Below are 22,374 nucleotides of genomic sequence, written 5' to 3'. Positions count from 1 at the left end.
GGGTTATGGGGAGTGGGTGGGGAGCTGGAGCTGAGTCCATGATCAGATCAGCCATTCTCTTATTGAATGACGGAGCAGGCCCGAGGGGCTGTATGGCCTACTCCTGCTCCTAATTCTTATGTTCTTGTATTGTAAAGTGGCAAGTTGGATCCGAAATTGGCTCGGAAGCAGGAAGCAAAGGGTAATATTGATGGATGGTTTTGCGACTGGAAGGATGTTTTCCAGTGGGGTTCTGCAGGGCTCAGTGCTAGGTCCCTTGCTTTTTGTGAAATACATCAATAATCTAGACTTCAATATCGGGTGTATGATTAAGAAGTTTGCAGATGGTACTAAAATCGACGATGTGGTTGATAATGAAGAAAGCTGCTGAATAGCAGGAAGATATCAATCAACTGATCAGGTGGGCAGAATAGTGGCAAATGGAATTTAATCCCGAGAAGTGTGAGGTAATGCATTTTGGGAGTGTAATGTCTGTAAACTTGTAATGTTTGTAGCTCCACACTGTGGATGTGGACGTATTGTGTACTGCAAGTGCATAGTTAATCATTAAACAGAACTAGGCAGTTTCCGGAGGCTTCCGAGAGCTGCCTCCATGTTAGGAGTTGTGTGTGCTTGTGCTCTGTGAATATATCACAGTTGGCGACGGAAGATGGGATTTTTCGGATGATTTAAAGCTTAATTTTTGTTGGTGAAGGATTCAGCCAGCCGACAAAGACACTTTGGAAGTTTCTGTCTTTGGGGGGGGGAAAAAAGCAACAAAAGTCCGAGGTAAAATACAGCACACGGTGTGAACAGCTAGAGATTAAAATGGCAGGTGTATTGGGACATTTGGGGGAATATAGACACGACTGGGAATGTTTTAAAGCGTATGTGGATTGGCTAGAAATGTATTTCACTGCAAATAACACAATCGAAGTTCCAGACAATGCAGTCCAGAACCGGGCTGTGTTGGAACGTGAGAGAGCGATCTTCTTATCGGAGGCAGGTCCGGCATGATACGAAACCCTTGTAAATCTGCTTGTGCCTGATGAGCCAAAGGACACAACGCTTAGAGATTTTAACGAAGCTGGAGCAGCACTATAACCCCAAACTGTTAGAAATTGCTGAAAGCTATCGTTTCGGGATTCAGCATCAAAAGGCTGATGAAAGTATCGGTGATTACATCATAGCATTAAAAAAGCTATCGATGCACTGTAATTTTGGAAACTTTCAAAACCGAGCATTACGGGATCGTTTTGTTTGTGGGGTGAAAAATTATGCGATCAGAAGGAAGTTATTGACGACGGATGACTTGACTTTTGAGATTGCTTGTCAGACAGTGAGGTCGATGGGCATGGCCGAACAATATTCCTGAGAATTAAATAATGATTACGGTTGTCAGTCAACCGAGGTAAATCACCTGCAGTTCAAAGTAAAAGACGGGCATGGCCGAAAGTCTCAGAAACTGGAAATTCTACCAGAGCGTTGAAGTCGTGCTATAGGTGCCTGGGACAACACATTGCTCAAAGTTGTCCATACGTGAAGGCAGAGTGTTTCTTCTGCAGGAAGACTGGGCATCTTGCGAAGGCATGCCGACTGAAGGGTAAACCAGCTTTTAAAGCTTTGAGTCCAGCGTTCAAAGCTATGAGTAGAAATTCCAAGAGACTTCATAGCATGGAAGAACAACAACAGGAAGAGGAGATGTTAGAGTTACACATCATCAGGCGCATGAGGTTAACGGACAGCGATTCGGAAAGCATCAAAATCCACATGGATGTTGCAGGATTCAAGATACCAATGGAAATTGACACTGGTGCATCCGTGAGTGTAGTACCGGAGTCATTATATCACGACAAATTGCGTGATTTCCAACTGGAGAAATCCAAGATAGAGCTGCGAGGCTACTCTGGAGAGAAAATTCCTGTGGTAGGTCGTATCACCGTACCGGTGAAATATAAAGATCAATTTCAGAACTTGCCTCTAATAGTAGTGAAAGGAGACAAGCCTGCCTTACTAGGAAGAAATTGGTTGATCTCACTGAAGCTGGATTGGAGTCAGAGTTTCTGTGTGGAAGCGAGATTTTCATCAACGGATGAGGTTATCAAGCAGTATCCGAAGGTGTTCTGTGAAACGGGCAGTATGATCCAAGGCTTCAAGGCGAGTGTCAGGCTACAAAAGTACGTTCGATCAGTTTACTACAAGCCACATTCCGTACCATATGCACTCCAGGAGAAAGTTGAGCATAACTCAAAAGACTAGAGACTGAGAACATTGTATGTAAGATTGATCGATGTAATTGGGCTACACTCATTGTTGTTGTACCTAAGTCCGATGGTAAGGTCAGCAAGCAACCACCACCAGTACCATTACAGCCATGGAAATGGCCTCCCAGGGTGTGGCAAAGGTTACATATTGATTTTGCTGAGTTAGAAGGACAACAATTGTTCATTGTGATAGCCATTCGAAGTGGGTTGAGGTGTTTCTAATGTGGAAAATAACAAGTAAAATATTGGACATTTTGCGAAAATTATTTTCTGCATTTAGCCTCCCTGAAGAAATTGTTTCGGATAATAGACCACAATTTCGTTCAGAAGAATTTGCACAATTTACGAGCAAAAATGGTGTGAAACATACCAAGGTTCCACCATACCATCCTGCTTCGAATGGTGCAGCAGAGCGCACTGTACAAATTATAAAACGTGCCCTCATAAAGCAAATGTTAGATCCTAATCCAAGCAAACGACAGTTGTCATTGGATCACAAATTGGCTAATTTTTTGATTACATATCGAAATACTCCTCATACAACTACTGATCGAACACCAGCAGAGTTGTTTCTCAAACGACAGCCACGAACCAGATTCTTGTTGTTAAAGCCAAATTTGGCACAGTCCGTAGAAGAGACACAATTAAGACAGAGAGAATCATGATAACGGTAGAGTAAAAGAGAAAAGTGTGAAATTAAACCAGAAGGTGAGAGTGAAGAACCATCACCATAAATGGTTAAAGTGGTTACCAGGAAGAATGGTGAAGATATGTGGTCCTTGCACATATTTGGTAAAGATGTTTGATAATGGACAGGTTAGGTTTGTTCATATTGATATTTTACCTACAGACATGGAAGGAGTTGAAGGTGGGAATGATTCAATTATTTCTGACTCATCAGATAATTTTGATACACCAGTAGCAAATCCTAAATTTAATGTACTGGAAACAAATCCAGGAGAGAATCAGAATGAAAGTCTGAGTCCGAGTCAGGAAAACAAAGAGCCTGAAGTTAGTGAGTTCAAATGAAAATCAAGGAAATTCCGTGGAGGAAAACGTTCCTCAGGATGAGCCTCGAATGAGTTTAGATTCGACACCATGTTTGGAAGGTTCTGTTCGAGAGCGAAGGTATCCTCTTCGAAACAGAAAACAAGTGGTGAAGTTAAATTTGTAAATATGGAAAAAAAATAAGTTTATATCCTGTTATGTAGAAACATGAAAGTTATGTATGATGATTGTTATGATGGCTTCTTCATTAAGGAGGGAGAAGTGTAATGTCTGTAAGCTTGTAATGTTTGTAGCCCCACACTGTGGATGTGGACGTATTGTGTACTGCAAGTGCATAGTTGATCATTAAACAGAACTAGGCAGTTTCTGGAGGCTTCCGAGAGAGCTGCCTCCATGTTGGGAGCGGTGTGTGCTGTGCTCTGTGAATATATCACAGGGAGGGCTAACAAGGAAAGGGAATATACATTAAATGGTAGGATACTGAGAAGTGTAGAGGAACAAAGAGACCTTGGAGTGCATGTCCACAGATCCCTGAAAGTAGCAGGCCAGGTAGATAAGGTGATTAAGAAGGCATATGGAATGCTTGCCTTTATTAGCCAAGGCATGGAATACAAGAGGAGGGGGGTTATGCTTGAATTGTATAAAACACTGGTTAGGCCGCAGCTAGAGTACTGCATGCAGTTCTGGTCACCGCATTACAGGAAGGACGCGATTACACTGGAGAGGGTACAGAGGAGATTTATGAGGTTGTTGCCAGGCATGGAGAATCTATGTTATGAGGACAGATTAGATAGATTGGGTTTGTTTTCATTGGAACAGAGGAGGCTGAGGGGTGACCTCGTTGAGGGGCCTGGATATTGTGGATAGAAAGGGCCTAATTCCCTTAGCAGAGGGGTCAACAACCAGGGGGCATAAATTTAAAGTAATTGGTAGAAGGCTTTGAGGGGAAATTTCTTCACTCAGAGAGTAGTGGGGATACTCGGATGTGCACCTGAAGTGCTGTAACCTGCAGGGTTACGGACCTAGAGCTGGAAAGTGGGATTAGGCTTGGATAGCCTCTTGTTGGCCGGCGCGGACACGGGCCAAAATGACCTCCTTCCGTGCTGTAAACTTCTGATTCAATGATACGAGGGACCGCCTAAAGAGGTATTACCAGTTTCGCCTGACTTTAAAACAAACTGCTGCTGGAAAAGTGAACTGTCCTTTGTGAGCAGTGTTTGCTGGCCTCCCCTGCTGTTTGTGTCTTTATACCAGGGTTCCTGATCATTATCCAGTGACACGGGCTGTGTGTGTGTGTGTGTGTGTGTGTGTGTGTGTGTGGGGCTGGGAGTGGGATCAAGCTCCGTTGTGATGCCTGCTGACACATGCCCCTTGACTCATTCATGAAGAATGACCTCGAGTGAGGCACCAGGGGTCGGTCGGCCCTTGTCCGGGAAATTGTGCCGGAGACTGAGTCATAGCCTTCAGGAGAAGAGGGGAAAATATTATAAAGGAGACTTCATAAAATGGCAGACGTTTACTGTAAAAATATAAAACAAGTGAGTAATGTACAGCAGGTGTGCAGGATTAAAAGATTAGCTTGTTGGTTGGCTGTTCACATGCTGATGTTTATATTGTGCTATTAACAATTCATTGCTGGAATATAAGTAAAGCTCAAAAAGAATACATAATTGAATTTGAATTACACGTGTAAACATAGAGATAATAAACATTCGGTGGCTCTATTTAAAATTATACAAATCAATAAAAATTCTATGATGTGCTTCTAATACTGAGGAGGCTTTTTAAATTTCAAGCAATATGTCTGGCTTTTCCTCATTTTAGCTGTCATTGTGGCTGATATTTTGAATACATTCATTTAAGATGTCATGTATATTGAACCTGGTCCGTCTGTAACATATGTCTACTATCCTTCTACAAACATGCATGTGATCTCTCCTTTCCCACTCTGTGTCTCAGTATAATGTGCATTTATATCTTTATAATACTTTAAATGTCTTGTGTATGGGCATGCACTTCCTGCAAGTGTTGCAATTGCTTCCTGTACTTGTTTTTCCCTGTTGCACTATTTCTGTAACAATTTAAAAACGTTGACTTCCCTCCCCTAACTCCGTCTCCAAGGGAGATGGTGGTGCTGTTCTTCCATCCTCTCTGTTTATGCTCCCCACTTCCGATTCTTCCCATTTAAAAAAAAAAAAATCCTTGTCTCTGCATTCCCAACTGTTCCATGGGATCTGGCTTTAAATTCTGAGGTGCTCAAACCGTGTAAATACCCCACTAAATTTAAAGGACCTATAGGCAGTGAATGTGGCCATCATCATCATCAACATCATCATAGGCGGTCCCTCGAACGAGGATGACTTGCTTCCACAGATGTTTCAATGAAGGACCCGATGTTCCAGTCCTGAACTCCAATTGAGGGGGTGGAAGATGCCTGTGTGTGGATTTTTCTAACGTGTGGTGACCGTTGCACACCAGCCACCACACGGGCTTGCGAGAGCTCGGCCTTTATCCAGTGGCAAGGGTTAACCAGGACGACTGGAGACCTGCTCTGCTGCACGGACCTAGTGCGCACACCTATCGCCGCGTGGGCTGGCCCCTGCTGCCCCCTGGGCCCTCGGCTCTTCTGGGCCCCGTGCCCTCATTCACCGCACCTCCGCCACGATCTCTCGCTGCTCCTCCGCCACAAAAACACTCGCAGCACTGCCACCACGACTCCGTCACCTCCTTTGTGGCACTCCTTAAAAACCTGCCTCTTTGAGCAAACTGTCCCAATATCTTCAGATATGGCTCGCTGTCTGATCACTCCTGTGAAGTGCCTTGGATCATTTTACTAAGTTAAAAGGTGCTATATAAATACAAGTTGTTGCTGTAAGTCATTTTGAAAGCACAGTGCTGATGTTTGAACCTCTGTGGAACAACAGAACTTATTAACAAAATGGATTGATTTTTGTTTCAAGACCACCCACAAAAAAAATCTCTCGATTTTTGTTAAAACTGCAGAAGCGGTGAAATGAACCTAACTGACCATTCTGGCAATTAAAAAAAAAAATCTCCTTGGCGCACCTTTGATAGCAACACTTGCAGTCCTCATTCCATTGTTCCCACTCCTCCCAGTATTTCCACACACAGCAAACCCTCTCCCTAATACATCCATGCCTTGCTAAATCCTTCCCATCGCTCCCATATCCCGCAACCATTTCTGACCATTGCTCTACCTCCACACTTGCCGAGGAGATTTCCAGATTGTTGCCTGGACTGGAGAATTTTAGCTATGGGGAAAGATTGGAGATGCTGGGTCTGTTTTCTTTGGAACAGAGGAGGCTGAGGGGAGACCTGATTGAGGTGTATAAATATGAGGGGCCTGGATAGAGTGGATAGAAAGGACCTGTTTCCCTTGGCAAAGGGGTCAACAACCAGGGGGCATAGATTTAAAGTCATTGTGGGGAGGTTTAGAGGGAATTTGAAGGGAAATTTCTTCACCCAGAGGGTAGAGGGGGTCTGGAACTCACTTCCTGAAAGGGTGACCGAGACAAGAACCCTCACCACATTTTAAAAAATACTTGGATGTGCACATAAGTACAGTAACTAACAGGGCTATGGACCAGGAGCTGGAAAGTGGGATTAGGCTGGATAGCTCTTGGTCGGCTGGTGCAGACACGATGGGCCGAAATGGCGGCCTCCCGTGCTGTAAATTTCTATGATTCTAATGCAAACCTTCCTGCACGCAATATGGAGCATCTTCCCTTGGTTCGGGATCTTTCATTTTGTATCTTGCCAAATGAATAATAAGCAAGGTCACTAATTTTCAATTTCCACGAAAGTGTGGGCTTTATTGCATAATTGTGTTTTTTTTTAGTATATTCTCCCAGCTTATTACAGTCCTCCATCCAGTACGGCACATCATTGCTTGCTGCCTGCATTTAGTACAGCAAGTTTCCAACATTTCATTTAGCTCATTATTCTGGACCCTTGCTCCTAGTCTGGTATTTAAAAAAAAAAAATGATTGCTGAGTCTTTGCCATGCCAGTACTTTGCTGAGCGTGTGAGTAAGCAAAAGTGCAGCAGTGGAACAGCATTTTTTTTTACTTCTCCAAATGTGTTTAGCTGAGGTTAAATATTTAGTATTGCCAGCGTTAGTAGTCAGATAAATATGCCTCCGCTGTGTATCTAGGAGCGAGTTTCTTTTGGGGATTTAGATCTCCTAAACCATGAGCAAAACTGAAGCAGTTTGTGTATTGATGTCAAATTGCAGCCTTTAGCTTCCATCTTGGGGTTTGCTATCCTACAATAATGCATTATTTTCACACAGGCGTGCACAACACAGCTTGATGATTCAGGTGGCATTACGCAGGACCAAGGTTTAACTGCTGTTTGCAGGGTTTGACCTGGATAATGTGATCACATGACTGTTACTGGTCAGGTTATTTGCAGCAGCAGTTTACTAGTTAGTATTTTGGCTTCCTTTTGGGGGAGGGGGAGGAGAAGGCGATACAGGAGATTTTCTGTGCTTGTCGATCTGGCTGTTCTGATGTGAAATCTAACTGTTATTATTGCAGATACCACTTTGAAGTAATTTGCTTTATGAAGAATGTAGCTAATATTGCTTTGAAAACTGTGGCTTTATTTAGATTATTTGTTTTTAAAATGTTAACTGTACATTCATGAAATAACTGATAACTATAATTTATCAAAGACATCTTGCACTCGTGGGTGTGTTTAAAATATAAAGTTTTTTTTTAATGTGCATGTAATTTACTGTTTTTTGAGTACTAAATTTTAAAATACAAATGCACTTTTGGTTGATGTAGATTTTCATTTTTGAACATGATGGGGCATTTAGTAGCTTCAGTATAAAACTAAATTTAATCTTGGTTATCTTTTTACACAGATATGCCAATATTTGGTCAATGTCCAGCTCATGATGATTTTTATCTGGTGATGTGTAATCATTGTAATCAGGTTGTAAAGCCCCAGGCCTTTCAAGCACATTATGGTGAGTTCAAAGTTTACTCTCAATACATTTTAAATATATATAGATACATTCTAGGTAATTTTGCTAAACCTTTTTATTCTTGGTTTTATATTGGTGCATGCAGATAATTTTTCTGTAATTCTTTCTTCAATGCAAGATGTCCTTAGTGATATTTTACCTCTGACATTATTGCACATTTGCACTGTCATCTGTTCAGTTGACTTGTCGTCCTTTTATGGATTTGACAAATTGCTACCATGGAGGGCAGGAAAAGCTTGGGTTGTATGAAAAATGACATGGTTAAGGGGATGAATTACATATGCATGGGTTACTTTGTTGGCTTCAATACAGCTTGTGTGTCTATATTTCTCAATTAAATCGGAACCCCCTACCTATCATTTAACTGGTGCTCAAAATGGGGTAGTATTTTCAGGTGGTGTACCATTAATTCATAGGCAGTCCCTCGAAATCGAGGAAGACTTGCTTCCGCTCGGAGTTCTCGGGTGACTACAGTCCAATACGGGAATTACAGCCTCCGTCACAGGTGGGACAGACAGTCATTGACGGAAAGGGTGGGTGGGGAGTCTGGTTTGCCGCACGCTCCTTCCGCTGCCTGCGCTTGTTTTCTGCATGCTCTCGGCGACGAAACTCGAGGTGCTCAGCGCCCTCCTGGATGTCTTCCTCCACTTAGGGCGGTCTTTAGCCGGCGATTCCTAGGTGCTGGTAGGGATGTTGCATTTTATCAAGGCGGCTTTGAGGGTGTCCTTGTAATGTTTCCTCTGGCCCCCTGGGGCTCGCTTTCCGTGTAGGAGTTCCGAGTAGAGCGTTTGCTTTGCGAGTCTTGTGTCGGGCGTATGGATGATGTGGCCTGCCCAGCAGAGCTGGTCGAGTGTGGTCAGTGCTTCGATGCTGGGGATGTTGGCCTGACCGAGAACACTGACTTTGGTGCGTCTATCCTCCCAGTGGATTTGCAGGATCCTGCGGAGGCAACGCTGGTGGTACTTCTCCAGCGCTTTCAGGTGCCTGCTGTACATGGTTTACTTGGGTGTCTATTCCCCAAAATTAAATCGGAACCACACACAAATCATCATTAACTGGTGCTCAGGTGATATACCAGGACTTTTAAATAAGTACAAGTTTTGCCTTCTGTTTTAATATGGAACACAAGCTCAGTAAATGCTTTATTTTGACTTTGAACTTAAAAATGAGACTTACTCTGTCGGAATATCATACAGGGTTAGTTGCATTGCTCACCAGAGAACCATAGGGGTGGTGTCAGCCAAGTGTGATGGGAAAGTAAATGTGACATTTGCAGGAAGTTGATGCTTTATGCAAGCCTTTCTAATATGGTTGTGTGTGTATATAAAGTACTCTGGTTAAAATATTCATGACATTCAAAACAGCTTGAGCTTTAATTAGAAGCAAAGGGATTATTTAGTCTTCTGTCAGTATAAGATTTCTTCCCATCATTTTGTAACATCTACAGTGTTGCATAACCACCTGGACTTGGATTCAGTTCTATGTTCATTAACCTCTGTTCCTAACCCACTGCCAAAGTCTATTGGCTTTACCGATGAATCACCTTCTAGGAAAAATATTGTATTGTTAAGGGTTCTGGAAAATGTTTTATATTTATGTAATGGTGTTTTGGCCTCTTGTGATCAGTGGTTTCCCGAAGGAACTGCTGCATGTCCATTGTCTAATTTCATGAGAATTCTGAGTCATCGTGAAGAGCCAGGTGCTACGAAGCATTTTGCAACTCCGTGGCCTAATGTTTGAACTGTTGAAGTCTTTGGGAAAAAAGGGCGAAACCAAATTATCTTAAATTTTATAAGAACAAAAGTTCAAATAGTTTTCCTAGCTTTTGAAATGTTTTTTGTGGGAAACTTGTGATGGTCAACAATTTTATATTTCATTTTATGGAATTGAGAGTATCTCAATACTTCAGGTCTAAACTAAATGTTCAATGGGGATGTGTTCTTTGTATTGGGATGACCCCGGAAGGTTGGTTTAGCTTCCTTTCATGATGGAAGAGTCTATTTTAGCTGAACGACTGTGTATTGTAAAATGTGGCATCCACGTTACCCTTCCATATTACCACAATTGTTTTGGTTTAAAACCTTTAAGTTTCACAAATTTGTCATTGCTGTTTAGGATACATTTTTTTTTTAAAAGTACTAAAGGCATCATTAGAGTAATCAAAGTTACTTGAATGGCCCCAAAATTTGCTGTGTACAGGTACAACCTTTTGAAATCTGGAGTTCCAAAAACCGGACACCATGCAGATCGCACGAGTCAGCGTCTGGAATCCATTTCGAAACCCGACATTCCCCTCAACAGCGACTTAAACGGCACAAAATTCCAAACACCAACAGCACAGGACTGCACTATGAAACCTGTACAAACAACACTCCCACTCACCAGCACTCCCACACAACTCGCACTGCAAAAGACACAAGAGGCACTCTGAATCCGCGGGCACCCATGAATCCAAAGCGCCAACCGCTGTACTGCTGTTGGACGACTCCTTGTCTCTATCTGCAAAGGGATCCGAATCACCCCACAGCTGCTGACCCTGTCAAGGTTAATGTCAATCTCCCCCCCCCCCCCCCCACAAAACGTATCTCCGTCGGTATCCAGGTCCGAATCTCTCTCCCCCTCTTCTCCCAGCCTCCCCGAACGGCAGCATCTGGGTCTTAATCCCCTCCCCTGCAGTTACCGTCCCTGCCACATCAGGACCCGAATCACCCATAGCATCTGTCCCTGTCGGCTTCGGGGCCCGAATCACCCCTGCCGCCCCTGTCCCTGTCTCCAACATCCGGAGAAACCCGAAACTCGGCCCAGGGACTTCCAGATTCGGGACATCAGATTTCTGTTCGGAAATCCGGAAAAAACGGAATGACCTTGGTCCCGAGGTTTCCGGATTTTGGAGGTTATACCTGTACTAGGCACTTAGATTTTTTTTCCGATGTCTGGCACTTCTGACTCAATGGTCCTATTCGGCCTTTTGAGGTCATAAGCCATTGTTTCTGTCCGTATTAATGGTCCCCTGAAAGAAAATAAAGTGTGCTAAACTGATGTAAGAGGAGAATCACATTTTGGGCCATCACATACTATCTGTATATTGTCGAGCTAAAATCTTTTACAGCTGATGTATGTCTTCAAGATTAATTTGCCTGTGTATCTGTGAATGCATAATCCACCATTGGGGAAATCCAGCAAAAGTCAATCAATGAATTGTAGGGGGGTGGGGGAATGACGGTTCTGTTACATGACTCTTAAATGCTATGTTGAGAGAGGTTCTTCGCTTGCTTGATTATTCTATGTTTGCATTATTCTCATGTCAAACAAAAAAAGCACCTATAAATTTGCAATGCAATATATATGAGATCGGGTTTTTAAAAAAAAAGTTAAAGATGCGCACTTACCCGAAGCTGCTGCGCTCACACGAGTTCTCGGTCCTGAGGCCTCCACTGACTGCGTCGCAGCGCATGCACATCAGGACATGTGCAGGGCTGGAGCTGCAGTCACATGGCTCTGGGCAGCCAATCACTGTAAAGTATGTTCTCATTCATAATAATGGAAACTCCATAAGTTGGAGTTCCCATTATGAATGAGAAACCGCCCCCCCCACCCCACCAATACACACATGATTAAACAAAATAGAAAAAATACACCACATTTTTTATTAATTCGAACCGAACCGACCTTCTTCCCACCACCCCCCCCGACCCGACCCAACGCCACCTACCTGTAAATCTGGTGCTGGGGACGGGCCCTGCGCGAAGTCTCGGGCCGGCCCGTTCAGCCTCCCTCCCCCTTCTCCTTCCCCCCCCCCAAATCTCCTTTCTCTTTCTTCCCCCCCCCCCCCCCATCTCCTTTCCCCACCCCATCTCCTTTTCTCCCCCTCTTCTCCACCTTCTCCCCCAATCCCTCCCCCTGCTCCCTCCCCCCCCCCCCCCCCCTGCTCCTTCCCCTGCCCTCGCTGTCAGAAACACAGACACTGACAGACAGAGAATGAGAGACACACACAGACAGACAGAGAGATAGAGACACACACAGACAGACAGAGAGATAGAGACACTGACAGAGACACACTGTGTGGGGGAGGGCTCCCGGTGCTGCAGTCGGTAAGTAGAAAATGTTTTGTTTTTTATTGATTTAAAAAAAAAATAATTATTTCTTAATTTTTTTGATTTATTTATTGATGTATTTATCATTTATTATTGATGATGGCTCTTTATTTGTAAAACTGAAGTGTTTAAAGTTTGTAAACTTCCCTTCAAACCCCCCCCCCCCCCCCCATTCCCTACGCCTGATTTGTAACCTACGCCTGATTTTCTAAAGTGTAGACAAGGTTTTTTCGAGCGTACAAAAATCTTCACTTACTCCATTCTAAGTTAGTTTGGAGTAAGTTTTCACTGACGAAACTTTGAAAACAGGCGTAAGTGGCCGGACACGCCCCCTTTTGGAAAAAAAAAATTCTGTTCCAAAGTGAAACTGTTCTAACTGACTAGAACTGGAGCAAACTAAATGACGAGAATTCCGATTTCTAAGATAATCCGTTCTACACCAGTTGCTCCTAAAAAATCAGGAGCAAATCATGTGGAAACTTGGGGCCGATGTCTTTCTTTCCCGCGCATAGAATTTTTTTTCAAAACCAGTAATGTTGAAAGTGAACATTCTCCAGGCCCAGTCCTATTGGGAATGTGGTTGTTGACTTTGTTACATTACACATGCAAACAGAACCTCTCCTGTAAGTGTGGGAATTATTGACACATGTTGAATGTCTATTTTGATCATCACTCTGAAATCCTTCATCTTTATTGTGAACATTGAATATGCTGCCTTTAATGAATGACAAGCCGGTTATTATTAATGGTGATCTGCATACAGGCACTGTCCATCAATTCTGGAAGATAAAATCTTAACTACTTATAGTGTATATATTAAGCCAGCAAGTGTAAATAATTGACTTAACTGTTCATATTACTGTCAATCATTTTGTGCATCTTGACATTGCTCAGTTCTGTTTGATTTTGTAATTTATAAGACAATACTCTCTAACTGCAATACCGATTTTTATTCCAGAATTTAGGAAGATCTGTTTTAATTGTGGAGGGGGAGGAGGAGGAGGGCGGGCGGGGGGGGGGGGCGGAGGAATGATGCTTTCATTGTTTGCTATTTATAGTGAAATCACAAATGTGTATAAAGAGCCTGTTTACATAAAGAAATCTTCCCAAATAACAATGGAAAATGCTGAAAACACTCAGCAGGTCAGACATCTGTGACGAGAGCAAGTCAGTGGCCCAGGACTTGCTGGAGCGGGGCATGTCGTTGCTTCTCCTCGCCCTTCAGCTGAAACATTTTGCGCCACAAATTGTTGCAAGTGCAAGCTGATAACTCGATGTGAGATATCTACGGGATGTAAACAGTCCATGTCCTGAATAACAACAACTTGCATTTATATATCGCCCCTTTAACATCGTAACACGTCCCAAGGTGCTTCATGGGAATATTATCAAACAAAATTAACCAATAAGATTTAAGGATAGAGAAAGAAATCGAGGAGCAACGGAGAAGGAAATACGGCGAATTAGTGTCAAATAGGATACAGAAAGATTGGATTTAGAGAAGAAAAGAAAGATTGGATTTAGAGAAGAAAAGAAAGATTGGATTTAGAGAGAAAAAGACACGGGAAAAATAAGGATTATTTTTTTCAATTACATTTTAAAACCTCTAGGAATAATTTACTACCTGAAGGAGTGATACTCCACAGTTTCAGTTGTTTCTTTTCTGGGCCTCCAAGGTTGAGTGGCATTGCAGGAACATCAATCGCGTCTTACAAGGATCCTTATGTCATTAAGCACCACCCCCTAATTTTCTGCGGTGCGTTTAATTTGTTTTAACAGCGCGAATGCAGCAATTTTAAAAAAAAAAACTCACTGGGAGGTTAAGGGCGTGATTCCGTTTTCACTGGGCTAATGGAGCAGCCTAAATCGTCCAGAAACATGTAACTCGCACTGTATCTCCTCCTCGCCTCACATTGCTGGGTTATTTAAGAACATAAGAATTAGGAACAGGAGTAGGCCATCTGGCCCCTCGAGCCTGCTCCGCCATTCAACAAGATCATGGCTGATCTGGCCGTGGACTCAGCTCCATTTACCCACCCGCTCCCCGTAACCCTTAATTCCCTTATTGGTTAAAAATCTATCTGTGATTTGAATACATTCAATGAGCTAGCCTCAACTGCTTCCTTGGGCAGAGAATTCCACAGATTCACAACCCTGTGGGAGAAGAAATTCCTTCTCGACTCTGTTTTAAATTGGCTCCCCCGTATTTTGAGGCTGTGCCCCCTAGTTCTTGTCTCCTCTACCAGTGGAAACAACCTCTCTGTCACTATCTTGTCTATCCCTTTCATTATTTTAAATGTTTCTATAAGATCACCCCTCATCCTTCTGAACTCCAACGAGTAAAGACCCAGTCTACTCAATCTATCATCATAAGGTAACCCCCTCATCTCCGGAATCAGCCTAGTGAATCATCTCTGTACCCTCTCCAAAGTTAGTATATCCTTCCTTAAGTAAGGTGACCAAAACTGCATGCAGTGCTCCAGGTGCGGCCTCACCAATACCCTGTACAGTTGCAGCAGGACCTCCCTGCTTTTGTACTCCATCCCTCTCGCAATGAAGGCCAACATTCCATTCGCCTTCCTGATTACCTGCTGCACCTGCAAACTAACTTTTTGGGAGGGGTTCAATTCCCCGACGGGGAGGCAGATGTTTCAAAAAAAAAAAATCAAAAAGAGTTTCATGCACAAGGACCCCTCAGGTCCCTCTGCACCGCAGCATGTTGTAATTTCTCCCCATTCAAATAATATTCCCTTTTACTTTTTTTTCCCCCAAGGTGGATGACCTCACACTTTCCGACATTGTATTCCATCTGCCAAACCTTAGCCCATTCGCTTAACCTATCTAAATCTCTTTGCAGCCTCTCTCTGTCCTCTATACACTAATAACAGCGTGCACATTATGCTTGCCATTATTTTCCCAGCAAATTTTGGGCAATGTCGATGACCTTTCATCAGAATTGAAGGAAATCTTCCCCTTTAGTGTCCATTGATATTAGTCTAATGTCATGAATACAAAACTCTTCACACTATAAAATCCCATTTTGGTTGAGACAAACAGTCCAAACTGTTTAAAGCAAATTGCACAGAGTGAATTACAAGATTATAGTCCATTTGGGATTCCAATAATGTCCTAACCTCAGACGGTTGAGCTTAAGGAGGTTAAATATATGCAACATTGTTTGACTTCCAGAAAATTAAATGAGTGAAGCTTCCCTGAAAGGAGAACTGCAATCCAGTATTCAGTGGCGTTTACCCTATATTGCTCTGATTATTTAGATGGTGTCATGTTAATTGTGGCTGGAATATCAGTGCCAAGCGATCAAATTTGCAGGTGATGCTAAATTAGGAGGGGTAGCAGTATCTGAAGCGGCAGCTCAGAAATTACAGAATGAGTTAGATGTGTGTGTGTGTGTGTGTGTTGAACAATGACAGATGACATTTAATGCAGACAAGTGCATGAGGAAAAATAAGTGTCACGTACTCTATGAATGATATTGTACTAGTTAAAGATAAAGCTGGAAGAGTCTTCACACCCAATCCCCAAGTAATACAGAGCAGCAGTTAGAACCAATGGGACAGAAAATTGATCCCTAGTGTCTGGGTGGTCTGAGTTTTGAGGGAAAACTGGAAGCATTTAGGCTTTTAAGCTTGGAAACGAGGTATGAGAGATGATCTTGAAGAGGTATACAAGATTCTTAAGAGAACAGAAAAAGTAAGCCAGGAATATTACTTTAAATTAAATTGCAAGAGTGACACAGGATTAAAGTAATCAAAAGTAAATTTAAGACCGATAGCGCAATTCTTCACACAGTGAATGATCATCTTGTGGAAGGAATAGATAGTGAAAAGCCTGGAGTCGTTTAAGAAACAATTTAATGCTGCAATGGAGGGAATTTTAGTGTCTTTCTAGATTGATGAATAAGCTGGACCAAAAGGCCTTCCTCGTCCTTAATTATGTTGTGATCTTGTAAGTTTTATGTTGCTAAACCTAGCTGTTCTGCAATGTAGTGTTTGAATTGTACCACAGGGTGGTGCCTAATTTGAGCAGTTGATAAGCTTGTTGGTGCATTTCATCATTTCGATGACACAAACACTTCCTTTATAACAACAGTAATAAAGATTATGAATTGAGAACTATCCAGGGTAACTCTCAATTGTAGAAATTAACTGTCACTTGCCTACCAGATTTGCTTTGAACATAAGAAGCCGGAGCAGAGTAGGTCATATGGTCTCATTCAATAAGATCATGGCTGATCTTCCACCTCATCTCTACTTTCCTGCACTATCCCCATATCCCTTGATTCCCTTAGTGTCCAAAAATCTATCGATCTCTGTCTTGAATATATTCATTGACTCATCCATCATCCACGGCCCTCTGCAATAGAGAATTCCAAAGATTCAGAACCCTCCTGAGTGAAGAAATTTCTCCTCCTCTCCGTCCTAAATGGCTGACCCCTTATCCTGAGACCCTTAGTTCTAGACTCCCCAGCCAGGGGAAACAACTTTCAGCATCTACCCCTGTCGAGCCCCTTAAGAATTTTATATATTTCAATGAGATCACTTCTCATTCTTTTAAACGCCAGAGCTTATAGCCCCATTCTACTTTGTTGAGAAGAATAGTTGTAATATTAGACTTGTATCATGTTGCTCATTATTTAAATATTGCAATTGAAGCATTTTAAAGGAGCAATGCAGCAGAGAAAACTGATTAGATTGAGATTATTAAATTGAATATCAAAAACTTGCAAGGTACTCACTAATCTTTTAGTGCATAATGGTAGGGCAAGATTAGCATGAAAAATATATTTATAAAGAGCATAACACTACCTAATTTAATAAAACCGTACTGTTTTCATGTCTATCTAAATCGTATAACCAGAATAATATTGGCTGAATAATCTAAGATCAAAATTATTTCCCCCTCTCTCCCCCTCATAATTTTCCTCTTTCGTTTTCTTTTCATATTCTATTGGGATTGTTTTCTCTCTGCTCCAGATAATCTGGCAGTCCAGGGCCCCAACAGATAGGATGGCCACAGCTGGACAAGCAGCAGGAAGCTTACCAATGATGTGTACTGATGAGGTGCACAGCTTTAGCTGGTTAAACTCCAGCAGTACCTCTGTGCACTTGCTGCTGAGCAAGTGTCTTGCCAACCTGTGCCTACAGTTTTAGGGTCAGGTAAGTGGTGTGTGTTCCTAGAGTGCGTGTTCTATATTGAGTGAAGAGAAACTACTATTGTGACTTTTTCCTAGTAACTTGGTTTGTAAATTCCTAAACCTGTCGGACACCCATCGGACTCAAAATTAATGTTCTTGAGTTTAGATGAGCTATAACGAGCAAATTATTAAGAATAATTTTAACACAAGATTAAAGGCTTTGGGTCAAATGTATTATGTTCTCCCTCACTGAGAGATGGGGAGAAAGTTGTGAGAAAAATTTAGATTTTCATAACTTAAAAATATATAATAGTTTATGTACTAACAATATGCCATTGAAATGTTGTAATGGTATTAACCGACCTCTCAGCGCCTGGTAATGCTGGGAGAGCAGATGGCAGCACGGGGAATATGTCTGAATTGAGGGAACAGTGGAGTGGGGCACATCAATATGACTGGATTGATGGATGTCTCGAGGGGACTGGTGCCTCTGGTATGGCAACACATGGGTTTTGGGCAAGTCCCAGAGTTCTGGAGATTTTTGATGGGTGAGGAGGTACCAGAATTGATCAGTAATCTGGGCAGAGAATCCTGAAGGGGTAGTACCAAGTCTAGAACCAGAGCATTGGTAGGGGGATTCCCAGGGTCTGGAAACTGTGGAAAGGGTCTCCTAATGTCTGGAAACTTTCGGGAAACATTGCTTGGGAGCTCTGCGTTGGGGGTGGCGAGCTCAATTCACTAAATATATTCAAAAAGGAGTGAGATATAGTCCTTACTGCTAGGGGGATCAAGGGGTATGGCGAGAAAGCAGGAATGGGGTACTAAAGTTGCATGTTCAGCCATGAACTCATTGAATGGCGATGAAGGGTCGAATGGCCTACTCCTGCACCTATTTTCTATGTTTCTATATCCAGGATCTGAGAGAATCTGGGCACAGTGGTATTGAGGGGTGGCGGTGTTGAAGTCGGGGACTGGTGGTGGTGAAATGGAGAGAATGCAGAGGAGAATCTGCCGGAGGTGATTGAAACTGCTCTGGGTATTCTGCGTCACAATCCCTAGCTGTCATCCCTGTTTCCAGCCTGAAGATGGTGTAAAGTACAAAAAGCACTTTAATACTGTAGCTGCTAACTGTATACTTAATCTAACAGCTGTACTTAATTAGAATGTTTACAGTCAGTAAAGAGGCAATGTAATTAATTTCTGCAAGATAAACGGCTAAATACAAACAGGGTAATGTAATTAACTGACTAATGGTTAATTTAATTTGTAAACCCAGTCTCCCCACAAAAGAACACTCAGATTTTAAAAATAAATTTTTTTTTTACAATTGCACGCTTTAATTTGATGCTTTATTTCTCCTACAGCTTCATCCTCCCATGTGTTTTCTGAAGTAACAATTGAAGAATAACTTTAATTTAAGCTATATTTAAAAAAAAAAACCTATTCCAATTCAGAGGTCTGGTTTGTATTCAATCACTTTCAAAAACACACGAGCTGAAACATTGGCGCAATTTGACTTTTTCACTGAGGGGAAAAATAAATCATTCGTATTTGGACATAAAAGCTGTTGCACCGGATGTATAATTTGAAGTGGGTCATTTATTTTTATTTTGGTCTTTTTTTTTCCCCAAACAAAAACACTAAGCATCACCTTATTGAATTTTTTCTTTAAGTAATTGTGAAACTCTTTGAACAGAAGCTTTGTGCAGGTACCAATTGGGCTAACTAAATGCTACTGATGTGCAATGTTAATTTTTTTTCCTTTGGGTGCAAGGCCCATTGAAAATACCGCACATGTGTGGTTTTCACCCTCTGAAAGCCGGTGAGGCGGCTACGCGGGAGCTTCGGAGCGTTGGGTGGCCTCACGGCTTAAAGGGAGCATCGCTCTTGTGTCCTTGGAAAGGTTGCTCACTGCACATGCTCAGACTGCAGGATCTGCCTTCAATTAATAGAACCACAACGCTGGGCAAAGTCCAAGACACAGATTTTGAGAGAGCCTGAAGCCTTCAGGTAAAACTACAGTAAAATGCCAATTCAGTGGATAAGTGCAACCATGTTATTGTGAAAAACACAATCTTCTTTGAAATTTGTGTCCAAAATAAAAATAGTTACTGAGGGGAACAAATGGCAGACAAAAATTGTTTTGAAGAACATGTGATTTGATTGATTCACAGTCATACCCCCCACAAACACCCCACTCCCAATTGCCTTTTTAATTTGTTTTTTTTTTACTGGTAGGTTCTCCTCACTGACCATTTGAAGATTAGTTGTTTTCAGAAGTTCTTGGTAGCAAAGCAGTAAAACATTCTTCACTGTGCCGAGACAGAAAGAGGACAGTCAGCTAAGTTGTGAAAACCATAAAAGTCACGAGTGAGCTTGAAAATCAGGATGAAGAAAATAGTAATCTACTTTCTCCCAAGTATTCACACTTTAGGAGGGATGTGAAGGCCTCGGAGAGAGTGCAGAAAAGATTTACAGGAATGGTTCCAGGGACTTCAGTTACGTGGATAGACTGGAGAATCTGGATTGTTCTCCTTGGAGCAGAGAAGGTTGAGAGGAGATTTGATCGAGGTGTTCAAAATCATGAGGGGGTTGAGACAGTAGACAGAGAAACTGTTCCCATTGGCAGAAGGGTCGAGAACCAGAGGACACAGATTTAAGGTTATTAGCAAAAGAACCAAAGGCGACATGAGGAAAAACTTTTTTATGCAGCGAGTGGTTAGGATCTGGAATGCCTGAAAGGGTGGTGGAGGCAGATTCAATCATGGCTTTCAAAAGGAAATTGGATAAGTACCTGAACGAAAAAAAATTTCAGGGGTATGTGGAATGGGCGGGTGAGTGAGACGAGCTGAAGTGCTCTTGCAGAGAGCCAGCACGGGCTCGACTGGCCTCCTGTGCTGTAACCATTCTATGATTCTGTGAAGATATTTGTGACATGTTTCATCCAAGCAAAGATATTCCCAAGTACACTAGTAGTTACTTAGTTGTAACTGAGATGGAAGTCCTGGTCAAACTAAATTGGCTCAAAACAAAAAATCCCCAAGAATAGATAGTATTTGTCCAATGAGAGATGCTAAGGGGGAGATCTGTGAGGCACTGGCAGCATTGAGGTAATTAATGAACACTGGGGAGGTACCAATAGATGGGGAACAGTCAATGCCCATATTCAAAAAGAGCAGTAAAATGGAAACGTACCTGGAAGAACGTACACTGCAGACCCATTAGTCTTCCTTCCATTCCATTTCAAATTGAGAATTATTTGTATAATAATACTTGGTTAACAGCAGCATGGATTCAGAAGTCAAAGATCCTGCCTAACCAACCTCCTCTACTTTGAGGTAGTTACAACCCAGCTGATATGTAATAAGCCCTATGATAGGGCATGCCTTGAATTCCAAAGAGTTTTGATAAAGTTCAACATGAAAGTTTATTAAATAAACTCAGCGTTGGGGGTTTTAAGGACAAACCATGGAAGGGATACGAAATAAAAACACAAAATGCTAGAAATACTCAGGGGGTGAGGCAGCATCTGTGGAGAGAGAAACAGAGTTTACGTTTCAGGTCGATGATCTTTCGTCAGAACTGACGACGGGTCTTCGACCTGAAACATTGGCCCTGAAATTGTGGCCTCTCCGTGCATACGAAGTTCTGGGTTTAGGTGCTCGAAGCGCATGTGCACTTGCGATCTGTCAAAATGTCTCGCATGCATCTCTGGGAGAAGGGCCTTCATGGGTGGAGATTGGGCTATTTGTCCAACTCTTGCCCAGTTAATGTCTTTCAAACTCTTCTGCCTGGTAAGGCCTGCTTTTAGCAGCGTAAGAGTTTTAATATAGAAAAAATAAATATTACTTATTCTTATATTTAAAAACCCTGTCTATGAAGATAAGTTTATTTTTAACACTTTTTTTAATTTCAAAAAATAAATTTTTCTCAACATTTAATTTAATGCAATTTCTATTTAAAAAAAAAAAATAAGCAATGTTTTTTTATTTTGTTTGTGCTTTGTTTGATTTTTGGGGTATTCTCTCTGATAGTAATGGGAGCTCCCATTCAAGAATACAGCTTGAACCCCTTATCCGGCATCATTCCTGGCCGGCGCATGTGCAGAACGCGGCCGGTCAAAATCCTACTCGCCAATATAATCTCGCTCCTCGATCAGCTGCCTCCTCCGTCGCCCGGCTGGAACTCCTGTAGCCACAGTCCTCTGGTGACCTCCCCTCATCTGGCAAAATCCCTCATTTGGCACAGACCAGGTCCCAAGGGTGCCGGATAAGGGAGATTTAACCTGTACTAAATTGTGATTGGTGGCCCAGGCCCACGTGATCCCAGGATACGCAGACACTCCTGCAATACGTGGGCCTCTCGGCTGCGCATCCAGGCCTCGGAGCGCAAGTGTTCATTCCTCCGGGACCACCAGATGCATCCATTAAAAAAAAATCAGAGGCATCCGCCCGCAGGAAGCCTCTGACCGCAATTTTTGGCCCTAAAACACACACACTCATTGAAGCCTGACCCCAGTATTTCCAGCATTTTCTGTTTTTATTTCAGATTTCCATATTTTGCTTTTGAATGGATGCGAAACTGGCTGAAGGCTAGGGAATGATGAGTACTTGGAGTCATGTCAGGGTAGGGGAGGTGAGTCAGGGTGGGGGAGATGAAACCAAGGTTGTAGAACATGCTTGGGCAACTGCTTTTTGTAATTTGAATAAATATCCTGGATTCAGAAGCGCTATGCAAAATGGTCAAATTTGCATGAGACCAAATTAAGACAGTGAGTGGAACCAGGGTGCAGCTCAAATTACAGAAAGATTTAGATTAAAATAGGTTAAGTAAACAGTGTTAGATTTAGTGCAGAAAAGT

At 42.3% G+C, this 22,374-nt stretch overlaps 1 protein-coding gene across 2 annotated transcripts in view; it reads left to right on the top strand.

Moving 5' to 3' along the window:
• LOC139277153 (ataxin-7) overlaps positions 1-22,374 on the top strand; it is a 146,902-nt gene that overhangs the window by 64,232 nt on the left and 60,296 nt on the right. For both annotated transcript variants that reach the window (XM_070895226.1, XM_070895225.1), the window contains exon 3: positions 8,143-8,247. In XM_070895226.1, coding sequence (XP_070751327.1) covers positions 8,143-8,247 — 105 coding nt within the window. The remainder of the gene's footprint in view (positions 1-8,142; positions 8,248-22,374) is intronic.

Source organism: Pristiophorus japonicus, chromosome 12 (genome assembly GCF_044704955.1).
Source record: "Pristiophorus japonicus isolate sPriJap1 chromosome 12, sPriJap1.hap1, whole genome shotgun sequence".
Taxonomy (NCBI): Eukaryota; Metazoa; Chordata; class Chondrichthyes; family Pristiophoridae; genus Pristiophorus; species Pristiophorus japonicus.
Note: the sequence above shows the minus strand (reverse complement) of the source record. Positions and strands in the feature narration are given on the sequence as shown.